The following is a 24,018-nucleotide window of genomic DNA, read 5'->3' as shown; positions in this document are numbered from 1 at the left end:
GGGATCCCCTAAACCTAACTTGGTGGTCATGGCAACACTATTATTACTGGGATGTTGTGGATAATAGCTCAGCCATAGAAAAATATATATTTCAAACTGCTAGCTGTACCTGAACACATAGCATGGCTTAAAATGCACAGTGACTCTACAGTGAACTCCAAAGTGCTTCCTTGAGTTAGTAAGAAAAGGGATTGGGCAATCAGGTGTATAGGAAAGAGGGTGGGGGTTAAAGGGTTAAATCTGACCATGCAGTCCCAGTTTGCTGCACTAAACCTGAGCTAATCTCCTCCAAAGTGACTGGGATGTGCTTGATGCTGTCATGTATAGTCTCACCACTGGATAAAATGTTTCTTGAAACAACATTAGGGAGCAGGCTGTACCAACAATCCTAATCAATCACAAGGCAAAGGAAAGAATTCTTTCAAGTAACTTGAAAGTGCTCGTTTAATAGGAAAGCAAGGTTAATAAGGCTGTTTTAAAAACTTCCTCTGTTGTGTGTATCAAAGGGGGCCAGCGGCACTGGTATCCAAAGGGCAGGAAACTTAAGCCACAGGAACACACTATAAATTAAAGTTGGGGGCTCCTGGTCTTTGACAGTTAGGTAAAGCTTTCAGGTTACTGTTTAAAACCAAAATACAGCAGTGATGAGCAAGTTAAAACAAAAAGGGGTTAAGAGTATTTGGGGTAGTTTTTTTTTTTTTTTTTTTAAACAACCTGTTACTGAAGTATTCTTCAACCCTGGGGACTGTCTGACTTCATTTTTAAACACAAGGTTTAGAAGCAGAAAGGCTTTTGGTCTGCCAAGATCTGAATTAGGGACTTCTGTATCTTTCCAACCATAGCACAGGGTGGCACTAGCCTCTAAGATGGCATAGAGAGCTGGAATCCCTGCTCTGCTGGGGGTGTTTGATCTCAACTGTAGCAGGAGAAACTTTCAAAACTTGAGTTCAAGATTCTAAGGGAGAATTGTTTTTCAATTTAGACTGACAAATCAGTATATTTTGCTATGTCTATTCCCCTCTACTCCAAAAAACATGCAAAACGAACTCCTGCTTTTGAAGATCATCCTTGGCAAGGGGACCATTTCAAGTCCTGAGTGTTACCACCACCCAATGTTTAAAAATCATTACATGTGCCAGCCCCCTGCGCAGGGTTCTCTATTTGCCCTCTGGCTTTGAGCTTTTAGGATGAATGAAGGTCATACTTCAAAGTTTTTCTCTTCCTAGTTCTCCTTGTGGCACTTTCCCTTTTTTTAAAAAAAAGCAGAGGTCCTTGTCTAGCCACATGCCTCAAGAGGTTCAGGCTTTAACAACCAAAATAGCATAAGACTCTGCAACATCAAGGACTTCACTTTTAGAAGACTGAAAAATCAGTTTTCTAAGTGCCTATTCCAATTTCCCCTCTCCTGGGTTCCTTTGACAAATATTGAAGGATTTCCTCCCCTTCCCTGGAGCAGAGTCAACACAGCAAAGGGATGTTTATGACCCTGTTTGCCAAAAGAATCACTGAGTTCAGCAACAGCAGCATTATTGATGCAAGAGTTAGCTCAGGCTTCCTCTGCTGGCTGGATGCAAAGTCTATAGAAGAAGCAAGCATCAGACTAGGTTATCCCACGATAACCTTAGCTAGGGCTACAAACAGTCACAGCAGGCAGGTGGATTAAAAAATAAAAAAAATCCCTCTGCTGGAGCTCGGCTGGATTTCAAGTCCCAGAAATAAAAAATTAAGGGCCTGATTCTGCTCATGTTTTGAGGAGTTCTGGCCCGGACTTCTCTAAGGAGCAGAATGAGGCCCTTAGGCACAGCCCATAAACTTGCTAGAGTACAAAAACGTATGAAATAGTTTTAAACTGAGTCAATCATTTGACCGCCCATACTGGCTCTTCAGGGAAGCCTGTCATGGCTACCCAGTTTTGGTCATGCTTCCTGGTGGTTGCTCTGGAGTGGGGCAACACCGTAAGTTTTGATGTTCCTCTGCAGGCTATCGCTTCAGGACCCTGCAAGGAAGGGGGGGAGGGGAAGTGGCTTTGATGGACTGAGATTGATTCAGAACTGGCCTGTAAGCATGCAGGAACATCTAATGAGTTGGTTATGACGGCAGGCACAAGTGAACTACAGCAATGCAGTTCAGGGTGTGCAAATTACAGTTCCCCCTACCACAGTAGCCTTCTGTATTCAGCATCATGCCCCTCAGTGAAATCAGAACTAGGCATGGGCTATTTGGCATCAGTCAACCAGCATCTAATTTTCCATTCATGGACACAAGCTCCCGTCCCCTGGCTGTGGTACTGATCAGACCCATTTAGGACCCAAGCAGGTGTGAGGGGTGTGACTATGACTTTGACCTGAATAATTCCAGCTGATGGGTCTCTGTCCATTATTAAAATCTTTGCTCAATGGCTAGGACTCTAGAATGACTCCCCATTGTCTCCTTCTGAAGTTTCTTCCTAGTTCAAGTTTGATGGGGAGAAAGGAGCAATTCTGAAGGCACAGTCATTGATCAAAGATACAATAAACTACTCTTTGTTGTGTTCATTTGCCAAGTGAATTCAATACTGATGAAGAGTGCCTGACAAAGCACTGGACAGGTTACAGCAGCCAGGCCAGCTTCCCTGGCACAACCGGGCTGAAGGGCCTCAGTTTTGACCCATGGCCTAACAGAACCTTTGGCCCCTCTGCTGAGGTTACTGGCAAGGGTGGTGGTGGATGCCTGCAGAGACCTGTCCAGCAGTTGAACTGAGGAGCACCCAGCAGTGAGATGGCCTGGCCGTTCAGAGACTGTCACATTCTTATACAGGATACCTGCTGCTGCTGTTTCCCCAGCCTGACTGCAGATATGGCACCAAAGCGGCCCACACCCTCAGTGCCCACGTGGGGATGCTCCTGTGCCAGGAGAAGTGCTATCCACGCTGGAAGTCTCCCCTCTGCCCTCCCGTCTTGCTCACCAACTTCACCTCTTCGATGACTATGTCGTGAGTGACTGCTTTGCACATGTCATACACAGTCAGGGCAGCAAGGCTGGCGGCCGTCAGCGCTTCCATCTCCACGCCCGTCTTACCCTGGCTGTGGCACAGCGCCTGGATCACCACAGCCCATCTGGTCTCGTCCAGGCTCAGAGAGACAACCACATGGCTCAGAGGGATGTTGTGGCACAGGGGGATCAGCTGGCTGGTCAGTTTGGCTCCCTGAATCCCTGCGATCTGGGCTACTGCCAGCACATCCCCTTTCTTCAGCTGGTTCTGCCGCAGCATCCCAAATGCCTTCTCACCCAAGCGAACCACAGCACTGGCAACAGCGGTCCTTTCAGAATCGGGCTTCTTTCCAACATCTACCATGGCCGCCCGCCCCTCTTGGTCAATGTGAGTCAGGCTGCTGGAGGGACCCCGTTCACTGGCGCACAAGCCAGAACCTATGGCTTTGGAGTGAGATCCTGGGCCCTTTTCTTCTGACTGGTTTCCAGCTGCAGCCCCCGAGTGACTGTCCACAGCAGTGTGGCTGGTGTGCTGAATGGAAGGACTTCCTGTCCTAAGGCACTTTGTGTCCGAGCTAGAGCTCAAATTCTTTTGGAAGATGCAAATGCTGTGTGCCTGAGCTTGCAGAATTTCTGCTGCCAGCTGCTGTTGCTCTGAGCGAGATCCTGGCAAGGCATGCTGTCCTGTAAACACATTTTTCTTAAATGCTTTTCCCATCTGCTTGGATAAACTTGCTCTTGGCATTAGCCAGCGGCCAGGTCTGTGGCCCCATTGCTTTGAACTTGGAGAATTCTGCACGGCCTCTTGCAGTAGTGGGGTCGATTCCAATGCTGCCTCTGAAGAGGAGGATAAATAGAAATAAGACACAAGCTATTGCTACTAATTGGAAGGATAAGCTAAATATATCTGAACGAGGATGCAGTCAGAACACTGCTCCCACTTCTATACATTACCAAAAGCCCTAGGAAGGTGGGAATTGAACTCCATTTCCTTACTAAAGTTCAGACCTCCCCATGTTCATAGGCTTGTTGTTATATTGACTTGCTTACCAACACTGCAGCTGGGTGCACGGTTATTGTAGGGTCACTCACAAGAGTCATTGGTCTTCAGTTTTAAAAAACATCAACATTTGAGAACAAGCTGCCAAAGAATTACCTGGACTTCATCTTTGGGGAAAAAAGAAGGTGGGGCAGGGTCTACTGCCTTCTTCTGTAACAGTGTGATTAAAAATGTCTTCCTCAACAAATAAGCATGCCAGGCTAATTTTTAAACAAACTTTTTCACTCCTTACTTTGCTCTCTCCTGCCCTCCAGCTCTGGCTGCCACTCTCACCTTTCCAGTGTGCTATTTAAAGTAGGATCATTTCACTTTCCTGGTTTCTGCTCCTAGCGGCAGCCTTTGGAGGTCAGCTGGGCCGACAAGCACCAGCTGCATTGCCTGCAAGTTCCTAGACAGGCTCCATGCTGGGAACCTCCCTCATCGCTGCCAGTTCTTACCGAGTTAATGGTGTGCTCGGCCGTTGAGGCTTAGTCACTGGGAGCTCAGACTCCCTCATTGACCCCGGTTTCCTCTGCCCTGGCCAGGAGCTCTGCCAGCTCAGTTTGGATCTTTATTTAAATCCAGTGGGATGTAGCCCTCCTTGCCCCTCACACTCATCCCCCAACTTTGGCATTTCCACAGCGCCCACTGGCAAGCCCCACGACAGAAGGAACCTGTTACATACAATGGAAGCTATAATCCAAAGGAAGAAGGGGCAAAGAGGCAAGTAATGGCCACGTCTTAACCTGCTTTTTTAAAAGGAGATCTCCTCTCTGCTCTTCACTATTCCTTTAAGCGATATAGAGGCTCAGAGGTTTAGTGGCTCACAGGTCAGCAAACCCCTTCTGTAGCCCCTTGAAGCGGGACTCCTTTGGGAAAGAGCAAGTTCAAGAGCTGTTCACAGAGGAGTCAGAGCAGCTCTCATGAGTGACACACACTGTGCTTTATTTTTCCCAAGGGAAAGGCAAGGTCCCTACCCTGCTTTGCTACTTTTTGGTAGTGTCTGAAGGACAGCCCCTTGCCACACTGTACTGGGTCTATTGCCTTGGATTAGCAAAACCTTCCAACGGAAGATTAGTGTTTATTTAACCTCTTCCCTGCTAGGCTCAACAGCAGTGCCATTCAGCTAGCTGTGGGGGAGGAGTGGGGGAATTCTCTGAGCATCTTGGTTCAGAGCTAGAGTTTAACTGTCTTTAGCTTTTAATCAAGACAACGGGCTACCTTCAGCTATGGAGAAAGCAGAGGCAGCTCCCCTGGAGTTGTGCCCTCTCACACGAGGGCTGAATGTGTTTGTACATCTGTGGTGTCAGCGAGTGATGGAGGGGCTAAAAGAAAGATTCTAACACGTAATTAACTAGGAGTGGTGGGGGTCACCAAGAACTCATTCACTAGCACTAAGCCAATTTAAGAGGGAAACCTCATGAAATGGAGCCTATTGGCTGCAGCCCATCTTGTAATGGACACTACACTAATGGTGCAACAGCAGAGAGAAGAAGCTTGATTTTTTTTTTTTCCCCTCATACAGGTCTTGGGACACCTTGAACCTTCATTTAAGAAAAACCTTAAATTCTTGATAAGTGAGACCTTCAGTCCCCTGTACCTTCAGTAGCCTAAGCTCTGCAGGACTGAAGGTAAACTCATGCAGAGTGCCTGAACTGGGGGGGTGGGCTGGGCTGTAAGAGGAATTAAGAGCTCAATACCCCAGGACTGAAGCTGCTCAGGAGTGGAGCATCAGTCAGTACATTTGGGAGGCACATAACTGACACTGGTTGAGTAGACGAGTTCAGAAGACAGGGGTAAGTGCGATGAGGCACCCTGCAGTTGTGCACTTTAGGGGTGCAGCACAAGCTGCCTCTTTTATACAAGTTTCCTTTAAATCCCACACAAGGGTACCTCTGTCCTCACCCACGTTGTTCACGTAACACAAAAAGGCAAAAAGAGCGAGACCCTGAACTTCCATGCCTGGGCTGGATACAATGCACTAGTAACTTTCTACTGCTGGAGCTCAGCAGTGTTTTGCTTGTACCTTATTAGTAAATCTGCAAAGCTAAAATTGGTTTCACCACTGAAAAATTTCCAACTGCCATAAAAGAAGGCATAAGGACTCTCCCATCACAAAGGTGAAGCTGGGAGGAGAACAGCCTATTCTTAATATTTCTATTAAGGAAAATAGTTACAGGACAGACCAAATTAAGTAAAGAAGATGAGCAAGAGAGATTAATCATTTCCATTGCATTAGATTTAGTTAAATGAATTCCATGTTCTCTCTACCTCCTGTCTGTTTGCACACTAACTTTAATTGAACCCTGCAATTAAACACACAAATTAGGAAATCCCCCAATCTGCTTTCCAGATGTAGTCATGGTCTGCACATCACATTGTGTCATCCTTGACTCCGCTCCGGTCCTAGAGACTGTAGTGTTTATGCAGAGAATGCCAGCGGTCACTTCTCAAGATGGGGAAGAACAGGACAGACTTCTGCTATCATTGCATGTGATCAGAGTGCTATTCCAAAAGAAGCTGGATAGATCCCATCTCTGCATCCAGACCTTCCGCCTCCAAATGCTATTTTAAAAATTAAAGAGAAGCCCCACAGATAGTTTAATAAATGACAGTGGATGGAGGTCTAGTTTGGGAAGTAAAATAGTTTACTTTTCATCCCATTCAAAGACCCAGCTCATCCTCATTTTGCAGCCTGTGAGACTGTTCTAATTGTACTGTTTCCCCCTTTTCTGAAACGTAGTAGAGCAACTCTGGCAACACAGCCAAAGAACCAAACAGACCAGGAATTGCCTGCACAGTTCAAGCTATTCACCTACAAACTCAATATGGCAGAAGACAGCATGGTATCAAAGAAATGAGAAGTGGAAGAATCTTGAGTGAAACCTTTCTTCTGAGAGAAGGGCACGGGGAAAAAAAAAAGCAAAAGCTTATATTAATACGACACTCTGCAGAATCCAGTTGCAGAGAGACTAAGGCTAGGTCCACACTACCCGCCCGATTCGGCAGGTAGAGATCTATCTTCTGGGATCGATTTATTGCGTCTCATCTGGAGGTGATAAAGCGATCCCAGAAGCGCTCCCCCGTCAACTGCGGAACTCCTGCTCGCCGAGAGGAGGAAGCGATGTCGACGGGGGAGCTTGCCTGCGCCGCGTGGACCAGCAGTAAGTAAAACTTAGTTCGATCTAGGAAACGTCGACTTCAGCTATGCTATTCTTGTAGCTGAAGTTGCATTCCTATATCGATCCCCCACCCCAGTGTGGACCAGCCCTGAGTGGAGTTTACTAGAGTACTGATTAAAGGAACAGGTTTTGTAAATCTCAGGAATGTTACCTTCCCAACGATACAATCATTTGTTCCCAGTCTAGGTACTTGCAGTTGCCCATTCTTGCCAGCTTTGAGTTACCAAGTTATAATCATAATGGCTGATTTACTGCTTTGCTTGGAAGAGAAGAAGTGGGCTTGAAATAAAATGTTTTCCCCCTTGATGTATCAAAGCTTCTTAGCAAGGAATAATGATACTTAAAGCACCTTCCATCCAAGGATCTCAAAATACTTTTACAAATATTCACTAAGCAATCCATCCAACATTTTTTCTGCCCTTCCTTATAAATGGAGGGAGATACAGGCACAGAAAAGGCAAACCTACTTGGCCAGTGTCACATAAAAATCAGTAACACAGCAATGAATAAAACCCAGGAGACACAATTCTTTATTCTGACCACTAGACTATTTGATTAGAGGAGTAAATGGTTTGAAATCTGTTCTCCCCCACCCCCTCTGAATTAGAGCTGATTTGTGCTTGTGAATGCCAGAGAACTCTCGGACAAGTATTCTAGCCAAGGGTGGGTTTGAAAATGATGCCCCTGGGAAGACAAGGGAAAAAGAAGAAGAATGCACTCTCATTGCTCCCCCCCAGGCTTTAGTCCAAGGCATTAGGGATTCAGACACTACGGATAGGGGTGCTATATAAGTACCCGACAGCCACTAGGCTGCAATTGGTAAGTGGTATTCTCACCCCATGGTTTATGCAAGTGAGTCCTCACACTGTTCATTAAATTAAATGCCAGGGTTTTGAAACCCATTTGTCCAGATTCAGGGGATATGGGTGGTGAGGTGAAGGAGCAAGATTTTCCTTTAGTAGCTATGCCACAATACCTGAGCGCAGGGACCCCAGTAGTGTGTCACCATCAATGAATTCTACCCCAGCAATAAAGTGAAGCCTGCATCCTTTAAATTTAATGTTTATGCTGTAATTTGTTCAAGGTACCAAAATCTCAGCCAGATCCTGCTTTATAAGAAACACCCAGAAGTGCTGTAGTATCATTGTCCTGGTCTTGCTTAATGCAAAGGAAGCAAACAGGAGACATAGCGGCAAAGGCCTTATCGACTTAAAAATGACCACATTTCTTAAAATCAGTTCATCTCTGCCCAAAGTGAAAGAACTATACGCAGCTTAGGAAAAACCAAAAACAAAAAACCCAACCCTTTCCACTCCCCAGAGATGTAACCCTAATAAAACCATGGTGTGTGTATTACGTACTGATTTGTCACCCACCGATCAGGATCATTGGCCGGTTCTTCATCTGGGAAATGTTAAACATGCCTAGAAATAAAATAATGTACATGTAAAAATTACTATTTTTTTTTAAAAACACATTTTAAGTCATTTATTTTCTTCTGCTGTCCTCCACCCCATCTTTCCTAACCCACACACTAGGAGAAGGAGAGCCCAAAAAACTAACAAGAAAATACCAATTAACTCATTAAAACATAAAACATGGTCTGAGGACAATATGCAAGTGCCCAAGTACAGAGCTGCCATCATACAGTGGAGCCTTTTCCCGAAAGTCTTCTATAACCAGACTTACTCTCTGCATGTTACAGCAGTCAAATAATTCAGACTGACTGGAGAAGGATGGTCCACTGGTTAGAGCACTAGCCTAGGACTTGAGATACCAAGGTTCGATTCCCTGCTCTGCCACTTCCCGTGTTATGTGAGCAAGTCATGTAGGCTCTCAGTGCCTCAATTCCCCATCTATAAACATGGGGATAATAGTATTTATATGGCCTCCGAAGGTTTGCAACAATAACTACATTAAAAGATTGTGAGACAGACACTCAGTTACTATGGCGACGGGGGCCATTTAAATACCTTAGACATACTGTCATATTTCAGCAGCAGCAATGGTATTTCACTGTACAGGTAAATAGGTTACACATATAACTGTATACCTCTCAATACACCTGTATACCTTCCACTACAAGGCAGGCTAATACCGAGAGACCCCAGGATTGGTGGTATGGGGACTAATGATCTGGAGGCAGTAGGGAACACTGAGTTGGCACATGCTGATGACTTCAAATTGTTCCGAGTAGTAAAAAAAAAAAAAGCTAGTGAGAGACTCCAGATGGACATACAGTTTAGATTTACTGGACAACATGGTGGCAGACCCAACTCTGTTTGGGTAAGGGTTGTGCACAGTGAAAATTAGTCTACGCTCATATGCTGAGGAGTGCTGAACGTGTCAGATTCCTCCCAGGACATGAAGATGTCTGCTCAGTGTACAGAGGCAGCAGGGTAAGAAAAGCATCAGACTGTTTGGGGATTGGAATGACAGAAGATGAAAAAACCTGGATTTACCCCCTCGTTTGAGATCGTGCACTCAGCTTTGGTCACCTCACCTGCAGATAGATTTACTAGGTCCAGAGAAGGATAATGACAACGGTTAGGGATTTATAAGAGAACTAAAGAGTCACTCAATAAAATTAATGGAAAGTGTATTTAGAACAAAAAAGGAAATACTTCCTCGCAGCAAGGCGTCAGTGTCTAGAATTCACTGCGCAGGCTGTCAGAGTTCCAGTGGGCAGCTGAATTTTTAAAGACAGCTGGAGAGATTTGTGAATAAAATCATTTGCAAGTATGCCAGCTGAGAGAAGAAGAATCCAGTCTCCAGCATCAGGGTGTAAATGCATCACCATGGGGGTTATGAAACCATTCCCCATCCCCGGAGCAGTGCTGCAGAACCAGCTGTGTCTTAGCAGTTTCTCTTAGCTTGCTCTGAGGAATCAGTACTGGTCACAGTCAGAAACAAGAGATTGGACTAGATGGATCAGCAGCCTAGCTCCAGTACTTGTGGTCTTCATTTATTCTAATGAGAAAATGTGGCTCTCTCAGAATGCTGCAAAGTGGAAAGGCAGGCAAAGGAAAAGGTTTGCATTCATAACAACGAGAAGGTAGGTTACCACTAGTGATGGTAATAACGAGACAGGAGAAGGGCCAGAGATAGAGCTGCCAGAGACAGAAAGTGGTTCTCCTGAAATAAGGCTGAAGGCAGGAGAACAGCAAGAGGGGGTCGCTGGCTGACCTCCCCAACCCAGAGGGCTGAAGGCAGGAGGAGCAGCAGAGGGAGTTGCCTGCTGGCTCTGAGCCAGAGCCAAGGGCCAGAGAGGACCAAAGGAAAGAAGAGCAGCAGATGGCTTTAGTCGTTGGACCCCGAGGGAGTGAGGGATGCTCCCCTGGCAAGGCTGCATGGAGAGGCCATGGGACTGTCTGCTGGGAAGAGCGGGGGTGCACCCCAGAAGGAAGCGTTGGGGTGGCTGCCCTAGCAGAGGGACTGACAAGGACTGATAAGGAGCCTAGTTGTGACAGAAGACAGTGAGGTATAGTGCGAACAAGGACTGTGTGCACTGGGGTGATATGGACTGTGTTGTAATCTACTGGGCCCAAGCAGAGGTGTTGTTTAAGTAGAGCCTGAAGTGGAGGCGTTTGGGTTACTCAAGAGGGAAACTGAGGTGAGGGGTCACTTGCAGGACTGCCTCAAGGCCACAAGGGGGCACCCAGGAGGAGGACACTCATTTACAGCCACGCTCAGAGTTCTATTTACAACCCCAGAAATTCACACGGTGGCTAGACAGCCTGGGTTCCAGCTCAGGAAGTGGGTAAGAAAGCTTCAGAAAAGTACCCAGATTTCAGAGTAACCTTGGAACATTGAGGTTGGCCTGTCACCAGTTGCCTCATTAAGACCAGTGGCAGATAATGCTCCTAATCAAGTGGGAACCTCAGAGTTTCCTCTGAGTCACTGTAATTCCACAAAATAGCTTTTCCCTCCCTGCTACCAGGTCTTGCGAATCATCCATTCTATTTTAGAAAAAGGGCAGTTTGTCCTAACCCCTCATTATTATTTGTACACAGTAAACATACCTGCATGCTGTTTCTTTTTTCTGCCCACTGCTTCTCCTATAATTTGAACCAATTCGTCCTCCGAAGCACCGGACCGTAGGTGATCCCTCAAGGACACTTCTGAGTTCCCAAAAAGGCACACCTGCAATAAACCAAGGGGAGGGGAGACAGTGAATAAAGCTAGCTGGGAAACACTATTCCTATTACAACCAACGTCAGCACCCTGGGTAAAAACTGAGCAAGCATTCAAATAATAAAAAGGCACAGTCACTTCCCAGCCATGCATCTGGGTCTCTGTAGGGTATGACACTGCTGTCTTGTCTCTGAATAGCTCCTTGCAGCCTTGAGGCCTGAGTCAGCAGAGGAGGGAAGCTGTGCAAATCCATACCCTTACAAAACCTAAATGGGGGGAGGAGGGGAAGCACAGGCCTTTGAATGAACATGTAAGAGACAAACCCTACAGTACCCAGATCTCCAAGCTCATTGTCAAGGATGAACATTTCTAATGTTAATTTCTAGCGTTTCATGGGATGGGCTATAAAACTAGAAATTCACTGCAGTACTGGGTCTGGACAACAAGATTCAGTGGCCTGCTGGGCTGCAATGCACAAAATTCAACTCAGAACAGGTCCAATGTCTGGGAGCCAAATGATGTTTTGCTGTGAACCCAATAGGATCCACCACTACAGCAGTTTACCTGAACATCAGGCAGCAAAAAACACAACCTGGTCTATGGGAGAACAATGGCTACAGTTCTCCTAATTCTAGTACTCCTAAAGCCACCAGCTAGCCATTTACTTTAGGAGTATATAGAACTGGACCATCTGGAAACACAGCAGGCAGGCGGAGATGTCATGAGATTTGTTTCCTTCCTTCATCTCTCCTGCTGTTGTAGGTCTTCTTGCACCATGGCTGGGCTGAGAGATGCCCCAGCTAGTTCCCAAGGGTAATCCAGGAAGGAAGTATTCAAGCAGGAGGCTTTTTAAAAGTTCCACAGCTACTGCTTCTATATTTTAAAGTGTATTGCAATTGCTGAGAATGCACAAACTGTTTTGATGCCAATACAAAGTTGCCATCCCTGTCATGGGTTTACTTTGTTCCTGGGCAAGTTGCTTTAGTACAATTGTGCCACCTTCAGCTAACTTAGAGGACACCTACTCTTTTGTCAGCAAAGGGTCCTGAACATTGACAAATGGATCTCAACATATGAGTATTGAAAGGTATATGGAAAAACATGGAAAATGAGTGGTTTTGACCCTGTTATGGTCACTTACACATTATTTCTGTCAAAGTTTTTTTTTTTTTAAATTTGCTATTGTCCCACATAACACAAGACTGTTTGAAAGTAAAAATGAGGAATTTTATTCCCCCTGTTCACTTTCTGCATTTGAAATCAGTTGGCATACCGTCAGTCTCACTGTGACCTCTGTACAGTCAGGGTCACTGGTGTGTCAACATAGAACACACTTTATAAAAAAAAAAAAAGAGAAAGGAAAATTTGCACATATATAATCACAGAAGTTAGCAGGGGGACTCAGGCAGGCTGACCTGAAACTATTTTTTTTTCCCCCACACTGACATTCTTTTAAATCTGAGTGCTACACAATGGAGCAATTCTTGGGCCATCAATTCCTCTCCTTACATTGCAGTTTACAGAGTACAGGCAGCATCTGAACGCTCCTTCTCCTGTCCCCCTGACCACCCTCTTCTAGTCTATCCCTGTCTAAATCTCATCCTCACTTTCCTTCCCCTCTCCACTACTGCCTCTTCCATCTCCAACACCCTTCCATTTACGAGAAGTAATTCAACCCCCTATTTCAGCTCTAAGTCGGTGAAGGACGTCTTGTTTCATTGCCTACCTTCAGGTTCCCATCTGCGGTTATCCTCAGCCGATTGCAGGATCCACAGAAGTGCTCTGACATGGAGGTAATAAAGCTGATCTGCCCCTGGAAATCTGGTACCTTGTAAGCCTGAAGCAGCCCCGGGACAGAAGAATAGATCAGGGTGGATACAAGTCAATGATATTTACATGTTTTAAATGGATTTGTAATTTAAATTAGGTACATTTTTCTTTTGAAAAAATAAACCTGGTTAAAATTAAATTTGAAATGACAACAACCTGTGTTAAGGCCTAAACTTATTTTATATTAAAATTATTTAAGCAAACAAAAACATTGCATCAATGACTGCTCCTCAACTTTTAATGAGTCTAAGGGGTGCCTGTTTTGGTTTTCTTTTCTTTTTTAATTATATACCGAACCAGGGGAGATTAAGACCTGTCACCTCTAGATCCCACGTTTAAATCAAGACTAAAATAGGAATAAAGATATGGCTAGAGAATATATGTTTAGTATTCCTCATACCTTGGAAACTCCTATGAGCGACACAACCAGAACCCTCTCTCTGGATACTCCCCAAAATAAGCCCCAACATGTCTACCCCCCCAACACTCACACCTGACAGACAGGTAATTGGTAGGTGCCTGGTATTTCCATGGGAAAAGTTAATGACAGCTGCTCACTGAGGCTGTGTGCATGCAGTTTGATCAATGTCCTTGGGATCATTACATAGGTGACTATGGAGCATTATGCCACATGCGAATCCTCTTTGCTCCAGCCATTCCAAATACAAGTTGTTGTGCACTTTGCTGAAGCCTTGGGTCTCCCTTCATAGTGTTCTTAGCCTGCACTCACCTTGGCTGTGCTGGAGGCCTCACAGGGCAGCTTCTCCAGGTCAGGCCATCTCTGCCTGACTGTATCCAGCATCTCCTTATAGCTCACCATCTTCTTGAAGTTCCACTTGTTTCCTAGGTTTTAAATCAGCACAAATTTAGCCACCAGGAGTTTTTAAATAGGAAAGAACAGAAAGTCCTTTTACCTGGATTTCAATCGCCCCTTTCAACACCCAAACTGTGAGGACCTGTATTGACCCTTACAATTGATTGTTCTAGCAATCCTTGTCTCCTTGGGTAAGAGGATGCAATGAACAGTGAACCAACCTGGATTGGTCAGGAAGGGCAAGGGTCTGTAGAGAGACAATCAGAACAACTGTCTGTGTCGAAGTGGCAACAGGGTCCTAGCTGGGGGCTCTGCATCCGCTAGCTCTGGTGCAGATTTGAGGCTTCTGCCCTTGTGCTGGCACAGTTTAATGCAGAAGCTGAAGATAAATTATTCCAACATGGAATAGCTTGGGGAGATGGCCCCAGTTTTCCTAAAGTGGGAATGGAAGGGGGAGATGGAGGGCCTTTCTGGAAAGAGTTAGCAGGAAAAGTGCACCCCAACAAAAGAGCAATATTGATACCGTGAGCACGGAGGACACTTTCATTCTGGACCATGGGAAGCAAAGAAGCTAGAATCCTGGGTTCTTGAAGGGCACCATGGCTAGGTCTACACAACAAACAAAAACCCATGCTGGCCCATGCCAGCCAATTTGGGTTCATGGGGCTTGGGCTGCTTCATTGCTGTGTAGACTTCTGGGCTTGGGCTGGAATCTGAGCTCTGGAACCCTCCCACCCCATTGCATCCTAGAGCCTGGGCTCCAACCCGAGCCCAGAAGTCTACACAGCAACGAAACAGCCCTGCAGCCCGAATTGGCTGACACTGGCCAGTCACAGGTTTTCCTTTGCGGTGTAGACGTACCCCATGTCTGAACTCACCATAAGCAGAACAGCCCACTCCATGGACAGGTACCGTGATAGAAAACAGATGAGAGGAGGGAGCTAAGGAAGTTTCACAGGCGGAGCATAGCTTATAATGGTGACACCATTCCGTTTCCATGAGATTTCCCTCACAGGAAAGGCATCTCCAATATACAACAAGCCAGACCCTCCTCCAGCCCCTGGCCATTGCAGGGCACCCAACCTCCCACCCACTACACGCTGACCTGCCATCCACCTGCCCTGCGTCCTTGGACACAGCAGTGAAAACTACAGTGGCTACTTTACACAAAGCTTCTCTTAGGTTTAAAATAGGGGTTCAGGCACCCTGCAGGAGACAGTCAACGCAATCAGGTTTCAGAAAAGAAGCCCAAGTAGCGAAGACTTGTCAGCCAGATTCACTCCCCCCCGAGAGAAGGCAAAACTGCACAGGCAGTTACAGACCAGGAGTACTCACCGTCGAAGGGCATGTATTCGATGAACCGCACGTCGAGCGGCTGGTTCTTCGTGAGCACCACAAAGTCCAACAGCTCATCCTCATTGAGGCCTCTCATCACTACACAGTTCACCTGGAGGGAGAGAAGGAGCCTGGTGTTCCCATGTAAGATCTCAATACCCTGAGGCTCTGAATGAAAAACGCCCAAGTCAATTACACAAGGTGAAGAGGTGGGATCCCCTTATGTCCTGGGAAGGCCCTAGAATGTCTTCAATATTTACAAAAATTGCCAACCTCTGAAGGGAAAAAAAAAAAAAACACACCCCAAAAAGGCAAAGTATCAAGTCAGAGTAAAACACAGGGTTCAAGAGCACTACACAACAAATGATCTTACCTTAACAGGATTGTACCCCAGTTCAACGGCTTTGTTGATTCCTTCCATTACCTTATGAAAGCCTAAAATGGAACAAGAATTAAGTCTTAACAAAAGTGTAGATGAGCAAGTCAGTAAGTATCAGACAAAAAGATAGAGACAAAACGGCTTGGCCCAGTAGATGGTACTGAAGTCAAGAGACTTTTGTTCTGTCTTCAACTCTGCTGCTGTCGTCAACTTAGTGTGACCTTGGGCAAGTCACTTGAGGCCAGATTTTTGAAGATATTTGGGTGCCCAAAAAATGCAGAGTTGCTTAATGGCTGTGGCACCTTTGCTTTTTTTTGGCACCCAATACCTTCAAAAATCTGGCCCTTAACTTCTCTGTGCTTCAGCTTTGACCATCACTACCCCCAGTTCTACCAACATGGGACAGCATCTCCAAAAAGTGCTCCCGGATTTAGGGGGGAAAAAACCCCACTAAACAATTGCTAAAAGAGGCCATCAGGAGAGGCGTCTGTTGCATTTTTGCCTCTGCTAAGACTGCAGCACATCACTTTCTGTCAGTTGACCACTCTGCAACGAGCTGCTAAATGAAACAAGAAATGGACAAAAATGCCAGAATTCCCAACTTGCCCCTGACCACAGATTTTTATTGGTTCCTGGAAAAGCTAATGGCTTGGACTTTGGTTTTAAGGTGACAGGCGACTTTTCATGGCATCCTCATTTTATGAATCATTTGACCCGTCACTTTGATGGGCACACTGAAAGAGAGCTTTTACAAAACCAGTTCAGCTTGGCCTTTGACCTTCCCGGAAAGGATGAGACAAGAATCAGAAACTGCAGTGACCTCAGCAATAGAAGTGCTTAGCCTCATCCTCTTATATTGCATCTCCACCCCATCTCCCACTTCCAGTCAGTGAGTCCACTCAATACTTATTCTTCCTAATTGCCAAGAAGCTAGACAATTCATGAGTCCAAGGGCCTTGGAAATATCTGAACTCCCTTCCCATGCTCCCTATAACCCCACCCCCAAGTGATAATCCAGTTTCTTTGTTAAAGTTAGGAGGAGAACTAGCAGCAAAACGTTGTTCCCTGCTGTGAACAGGTGGCCACAATGTCTAGTTCCTAGGGGACACGTGTTGACATCAAAAACCATCATCAGAATAAGCATCAAGTGTCCCTCCACATTCTCATTGGCAGTCCAGGCAGTGGTCCCATAAAAGAGGGGTTCATACACATTAAGTATTGTAAGCTCTTTGGGGCAAGGCCTGATTTTTGTTCTGGGTTTGTACAATGTCCAGCACAATGGAGTCCTGGTCTGTTGGGTTGGGAAGTGCCCAGTACCCTGTGGATGCTACTGGAAATAAGCAAGTGCCTTTGTGTCTCCAGGGCTGCCCATCCAGTCCCTTTCTCCAGTACTCAATACACAAAGAATGCCACGAACAAGATCAGGGAGCTTTAACGCATCTGCTCCCTGGCTAGTTCAGAGTGGGCACACCAAACAGGGGTGCACAGGAGGGAAGCAGAGGATGCCAGTCCCACTGATCTTTTCTGACCCACAACTGCAGCTCCTTTAATGCCAGCCCTGCAAAGCAGAAGGATGAAAGTGGGGTGCAGGGGTGAAGAGCACAGGGCTAATAAACTAAAGAACTGATGCAAACATCAGCTGCTTGAATTCAGAACCCGTTTGCTTTCTCCTCCTCACAAGAGTGTTTGCTTTGCTGGCACCTAGGAAGCCCATGACATCAACGGTGGGTTTTATTCTCATTAAGCGAGCTGCAGACTAAACATGGCAGGGGAGATCATAACGCACTGCTATAAACATGTCCCAGAGTCACGAACAGGGACTGGGAAGCCCAGCAACCTCTCGGAAGGACTGAACGGAGAGGGATAGTGTGACTTTGGCAATGCCAAAAGGGGATCCTTAACTGAACCTCCAGAGGCCAGTCATCAAAACACAGCCCCAAGCAGCAGATCAAAGACACCAGGCACGCCCAAGTCCATGCATGCTTGGGTTTAGCTGGGTAGGGGTGATCTGAGGAGGGTTACAGCTTGTGATGTATAAACAACTGTCCTTCTCAATTCTTCCTCTTATTCCCAGCCACACTCACTCAGTCCCTCAGACTCTTTGAGGCAGGATCCTATCCAGGCAAATGCGTATGCTCACAACCCCTTTGGATTGGTCTCAGCTGGGATTCCACCTCCCAGATTTCATCCCTGCAGGAGAATTAGTTTCAAGGCACAAGTTCAAAGGTGAGATTGTGGGAGGCTGTCATCACATCGCCTCCAGGGGCAATCTGAAAAAGCGAGGGAGGTTGTCAACTCATTTCCATCATCAGCATCGAAGTGCAGGTATTCTCCACTGGCTCATTCCATAGGGCGTGAAGGGCAGGAAGGAGCTGAGACACCATGTTCCTCATTTTCATGCATCTGAGTTACTTATGTGGCTCCTGTTACTCAAGTAGCAGAGCATCTCACAATCTTCAGTGCATTTATCCTCCATATCTGTGAGGTAAGACTGTACTATTATCTCCACGTTCCCAAAAGGGAACTGAAGGCCCAGACAGACTAAGGCCCAGATCCTCAAGAGGTATTTAGGTGCCTAATTCTTATTAAAAGAAATGGGAGTTTGGTGTCTAAATACCTTTGAGGATCTGGGCCTAAGTGACTTTCCCAAGGTCACACAGGAAATCTAAGGCAGACCAGGTCTCCTGAGTCACAGGTCAACATCCCAACCACTGCGCCATCCTCCCTCCCTCCCTAATGTACTGTTTATTCCTCAGACTCCAGCATAACCACTGTAAAAGTTCCCAGGCAATGGGATTACTAAGCCTTGGAAAAAACCCTGAACCCATAGAACCAGAACCCTTTCTCTGGATACCTCCCCCCAAATAAGCCCTAAAGTGTCTGCCTCACTGTGCTTTCACATTATAACTCGACTCATCCCTATGGTGAACTCTTCCATTCACTATAAAACTTGGTCTAAAGTCATGCAAAAGTACCTTTTTTTTTTTTTTTTTAAAGGGGGGAAACAAAAAAAAAAAAAAAAAAAAAGTCACCCACTTTTGGAGTTATTGGTTTCACCCTATTTCTCCTTCACCCAAAGTCTTAGAAAACTAGTAACTTTACTTTTACCTTCCTTGTAATACATTTTATTAAAAACCCTGGGAATTTCCCTGTCTCTCCCCTGCACCTTTGGGCTCAGCAGCACTCTCCCCTTTCTGTGGTTAAAAGACTTTTTTTCAGAACATATATACCGGTAATTACGCCTTTCCCTCAACAAGTTTTAGTGAGATGTAGTTTATAAGCAGCACATTGCTAATGACTCCCAATCGGATATCCAGAGCTGCTGCCATGTAATTCAGGAAGCTGCAGGATCAGGTGTGTCCCTTCAATAGCAGAGAAGGAACACATTTCCCACAAGTGCCTGAAACTGGCTAGTCTTTAAGTGCAGGCAGCGAAAAGCAAAGAGTGGACTGGACTCCCAACTGTGCCCTGGTACAGCCAGGTATTTTCCTGCACTGTTTACCATGAGGCAACCACACCAATGACATTGCCTCTCTAACTTTCTCATCTAGGGAATGTTCATTTGTGTGAGATCTGTATCCAAACACAGTGAACTTCCTCATCATGAGCCAGATTAACCAAACAAGTACCCAGAGAAAGAGAGCGACCACCTTTCCTCACCTGTCAGACACGGATCATCCCACGCTCTAGGTTTATTCTGGTTGGGGAGCACAGTGAAACCTCGGCTCCATGGCCGAGTGCTCAATAGGTTACAGTTACTTTCTGTAGCCCTGCAGAGTTTTAAATAGCTTGTTCTTGACTTTACTGGTACTGCAGCACCATCTAGTGGCTAAGGGGAGACATTGTCTCTAAGCTAGCAGTCCACATAGGTTCACAGACACTGAGGGTTTTTTTTTTTTTTGCATTCAAAAATATAAGGGTGTGATGATGAATTTCATGTTGGGAGGGGAAAAAAAAAAAAAAAAAAATCTACCAAACCTGAACATTTGGGTTGAACTTCATGTTGAGCATTAAGGTTCATTTAAAAGGAACTTTTAACATATCCCCACCATCACATTTTGTATTTGTTGTTGTCTTAGGTTTCTGAAATTTATATTTGAATTCACCAGCTAGAAAAAAGTGATAGGACTCATGCCCCCTTATCAGTGACCTCAGGCTCTGTTTAGCCACATTAAAGAGTACAGGATGGACAGCAGTACTAACTACACACATATAAAACCAACATAGAATGATAGAAATGTAGGATTGGAAGGGACCTCAATAGGTTATCAAGTACAGTCCCCTATGCTGAGGCAAGGCTAAGTATGATCTAGAGTTTCCAGACCATCCCTGACAGGTGTTAGTCTAACCTGTTTTTAAAAACCGCCCATGATGGAAATTCCACAACCTCCTTATGTAATTTGTCCCAGTGCTTAGCAACCATTATAGTTAGGAAGTTTTTCCCCAATGTCTAACCTAAACCTTCCTTGCTGCAATTTAAGCCCATTGCTTCTTCTCCTGTCCTCAGTAGATAAAGAGAACAATTTATCACCTTCCTCTTTACAATCTTTTATGTACTTGAAAACTTATCAAGGTCCTTCTCAGTCTTCTCTTCTGCAAACTAAAACCCAGTTTTTTCAATCTTTCCTCATGGATCAGGTTTTCTAGACCTTTAATCATTTTTGTTGCTGTCCTCTGACTTTCTCCAATTTGTCCACATCTTTCCTGAAGTGTGGTGCCCAGAACTGGACTTATCTGAGGCCTTATCAGTGCTGAGTGGAAGAATTATTTCTCGTGGCTTGCTTACAACACTCCTGTTAATACATACCAGAATAAGTTTTGCATTTTTTTTTTTTTTTTTTGCAACAGAGTTACGTTTGCGATTTATATTTAGTTTGTGATCCATTACAACTTCCAGAACCTTTTCTGCTGTGCTGCTATAGGATTTCAAGTGTACTAAAGTGAGATATATCACATTTACTCCCACCCCCCACATCCACAAGGCTTGTTACACTGTCAAAGAAGAGTATTAGGTTGGTTTGATATGATTTGTTCTTGACAAATCCATGTTGACGGTTACTTATCACCTTTTCTTCTTCTAGGTGCTTACAAATTGATTGTTTATTTGCTCCATTATCTTTCCAGCTACGGAAGTTAAGCTGACTGGTCTACAGTTCCCTGGGTTGTCCTTATTCCCCTTTTTACAGATAAAAAGAACAGGAGTACTTGTGGCACCTTAGAGACTAACAAATTTATTAGAGCATAAGCTTTCGTGGACTACATGCATATCATATGCATCCGAAGAAGTGGGCTGTAGTCCACGAAAGCTTATGCTCTAATAAATTTGTTAGTCTCTAAGGTGCCACAAGTACTCCTGTTCTTTTTGCGGATACAGACTAACACGGCTGCTACTCTGAAACTTTTTACAGATAGGTACTCAATTTGCCCTTTTCCAGTCCCTCTGGGATCACTCCCATCCTCCACAAGTTCTCAAAGATAGCAGCTAATAATGGCTCAGAGATCTCTTCAGCCAGTTCCCTAAGTATTTTAGGATGTATTTCATCAGACCCTGCTGACTTGAAGACATCTAATTTGTCTAAGAAATTCTTAACTTATTTCCCTATTTTAGCCTCAGATCCTACCCCACTCACACGGATGTTCACTTTGCTAACATTTTTGGTGAAAACGAACAAAAAAGGCATTTAACACTTCGGCCATTGCTGCATTTTCTGTTGCCTTTCCCTCCTCATTGGGTAGTGGGCCTAACTCTGTTCTTGGTCTTCCTCTTGCTTCTTATGTTTTTGGAAAATGTTTTCTTGTTACCCTTCATGTCCCTAGCTAGGTTAATCTCATCTTGTGGCTGGGCCTTTCTATTTGTGTCCCTACATGCTTGTGTTTTTTGTTTTGTTTAAAAATATTTATCCTTTGTAATTTGACTTAGGCCTGGTCCCCACTAAGTCCCCACTTCAGACTAAGGTACGCAAATTCAGCTACGTTAATAACGTAGCTGAATTCGAAGTACCTTAGTCCGAACTTACCGCGGGTCCAGATGCGGCACGGAGGCTCCCCCGTCGATGCCACGTACTCCTCTCGCCGAGCTGGAGTACCGGCGTCGACGGCAAGCACTTCCGGGATCGATTTATCGCGTCTTAACCAGATGCGATAAATCGATCCCAGAACATCGATTGCCTGCCGCCGGACCCTCCGGTAAGTGAAGACGTACCCCTAGTTTCCACTTTTGTATGACTTTTTTTTTTTTTTTTTTTTTAGTTTCAGGTCATTGAAGATCTCCTGGTTAAGTCAGGGTGGTCTCTTACCCTACTGCCTATCTTTCCTCCACAATGGGATAGTTTTCTCTTGTGCCCATAATAATGTCTCACTACACATTTAAGCATGCCTCAAGCATGACCAGGGGAGACCTCTTCTACTGCTGACAGCAAGTTTCAGTCTTTGTGGTCTATTTAGAGCTTGACTTCTCTGCTGGAAATGCCAACAAGGCTCCAAATAGTGCCAGTTCTGAAGCTAATTTCAATGCAGGGTATTTGTCCACTAGGAACTGGACTGAACCATTAACTCATTTCACAGGTCACCAGGGCTTATCTTAAGGAGTCATTAGAAGCAGTATAGTAAACCATATGGGGACATTTTAAATTGGTTGCTGAAGACAAGATTGCCCATCTGATGGGTCCTTAAGCAGGATTCACTGTAGGAAGTGTGTGGAAGGGCTTGTACCCCAAGGAAAACAAATGTTTATAGAGTTGAAGAACAAATGTCAGCATGAGAAGCAGAGCTGGTGAATCACAGGCAAATCATGAACCAACCTGGCATACAGTGAATATATTCTGTATTCATCATCATCCAGTATTTGGGAATAATAGGTTCTGAAGCTGGGAGTCACAAATGGGTTTCAGTGACTCATGACCATCTTCTTTTTCTTTATGGTTAGACAGACGAGGAGCAGGGGCTGTCACAAAACTGTTGTCAGCTGTCACATGTGGTTATGGCAAGGAGTAGGTTGACCACCTCTGATCTGAATGAATTATTTTCAGTTTTTGTGGGTGTCAGGGGAACAATCTGGCAGCCATTCATGCCTTCATTTGATTATTAATGGTGGACAATTGGTTTTAGGGCATTGTTTCTGTTCCTGGCTAAAAATGTTGAACAGGAGAACAGTGTAGAGCTGAGAATTGACAAATGTAGTTATGAGACCTCCTACCTCAAGCTGTTATTCACCCGTTCTCATGAAAAGGGGTTTTGCCTGTGAAAGAAGGCTGAGTAGAAGGGAAGAGGGCCAGCTATCAAGCTCAAGCCAAGTGTAGATATTTTAGGCTGGTCTTAAGGAAGTGAATTTCACTTCTCTCCCAACAGAAGTTTGAAAGAGACTGGCTGAACAAACAGGGATATAAAAAGATAGGCAATGTCACCCTATAACCAGCGACATGTTATTTGAATGTCTGTACCTTTCCTCCGGACGATGAACTCAAATTTGGCCGGAACCAGAGTATCCAAGCTGATGTTAATGGCATCCAGCCCCGCCTCCTTCAGCCGTGGCAGCAGCCTAGCTAAGTTGATCCCGTTGGTTGTGACAGCAATGGTTTGTAGCCCTTCTAGCTTGTATAGCTGAGCTAGGAAACAGCAGGGAAAAGGAGAGTGTTTAATGGCCAGAGTTCAACCACAAGATGCACAGAACCTCTAGAGAACATTCTAGATCACTAGGGAAAGGAGAAAGTTATTTTCACATGAATGCAGTCAAGAGCCCAAATCCCTCCATCCACCAGGTCCTTTCACCCACTTACCAATTCACTAGAGAAGATAGTCAGAGGGGAGCTCACCCCTTACCAAGTGGGCTCTGTTGACAACCAGCACAGGTTTTTGTACCTCATTGTCTTTGGAGCTGCACTTACTAGATTAATAGAGTACAGCACAAGCCAGCCGCAAATGGTATTAAAGGAGCTAAAATGTGGCAAGCAACAGCAATTCCAAGAACTTCTTCAAAACGCTCTGGACATAGATTAACGGCACTCCATATTTATTACTGCAAATGAATGCTTTAATGTTGAAGGAAGCCCCATGGACTCATTTAACCTGGCCTGTCTCACAGCTGTCCAGTTCCGAAAGCTGAATTCCAATGCTAATGGGTCAGTCGCTAACCACGGCTTTCTTGGGGCCCTGACTGGATCCAGATCCTGAACTACTTGCACTTATTTTGTCCTAAAGGCTTTACACACCATAGCATATCATTCGCTGAAAATTGCTTCACCCACCCCTGAAACACAACCACATCTCGGGGGAGAAAGTGGCAGCTATTTTAACAGCTCAAAGCAACATTATACAAGCAACTTAAGATAGCTCGCAA

The 24,018-nt window shown here is 45.2% G+C and overlaps 1 protein-coding gene across 3 annotated transcripts in view; it reads right to left on the bottom strand.

The window, feature by feature from the left end:
• Positions 1 to 707: 707 nt before the first annotated feature.
• Positions 708 to 24,018, bottom strand: part of MOCS1 (molybdenum cofactor synthesis 1) — a 47,011-nt gene continuing 23,700 nt past the window's right edge. For 2 of the 3 annotated variants that reach the window (XM_034764793.1, XM_034764794.1), the window contains 8 exons: positions 23,123 to 23,287; positions 15,678 to 15,739; positions 15,305 to 15,416; positions 13,886 to 13,998; positions 13,052 to 13,162; positions 11,214 to 11,334; positions 8,568 to 8,615; positions 708 to 3,807 (listed from right to left, as the gene is read on the bottom strand). In XM_034764793.1, coding sequence (XP_034620684.1) covers positions 2,900 to 3,807; positions 8,568 to 8,615; positions 11,214 to 11,334; positions 13,052 to 13,162; positions 13,886 to 13,998; positions 15,305 to 15,416; positions 15,678 to 15,739; positions 23,123 to 23,287 — 1,640 coding nt within the window. In that variant the 3' untranslated portion in view covers positions 708 to 2,899. Of the gene's footprint in view, positions 3,808 to 8,552; positions 8,616 to 11,213; positions 11,335 to 13,051; positions 13,163 to 13,885; positions 13,999 to 15,304; positions 15,417 to 15,677; positions 15,740 to 23,122; positions 23,288 to 24,018 lie in introns of all 3 variants that reach the window. The other variant, XM_034764795.1, reaches the window with a different exon arrangement.

This window comes from Trachemys scripta, chromosome 3 (genome assembly GCF_013100865.1).
Source record: "Trachemys scripta elegans isolate TJP31775 chromosome 3, CAS_Tse_1.0, whole genome shotgun sequence".
NCBI lineage: Eukaryota > Metazoa > Chordata > Testudines > Emydidae > Trachemys > Trachemys scripta.
Note: the sequence above shows the minus strand (reverse complement) of the source record. Positions and strands in the feature narration are given on the sequence as shown.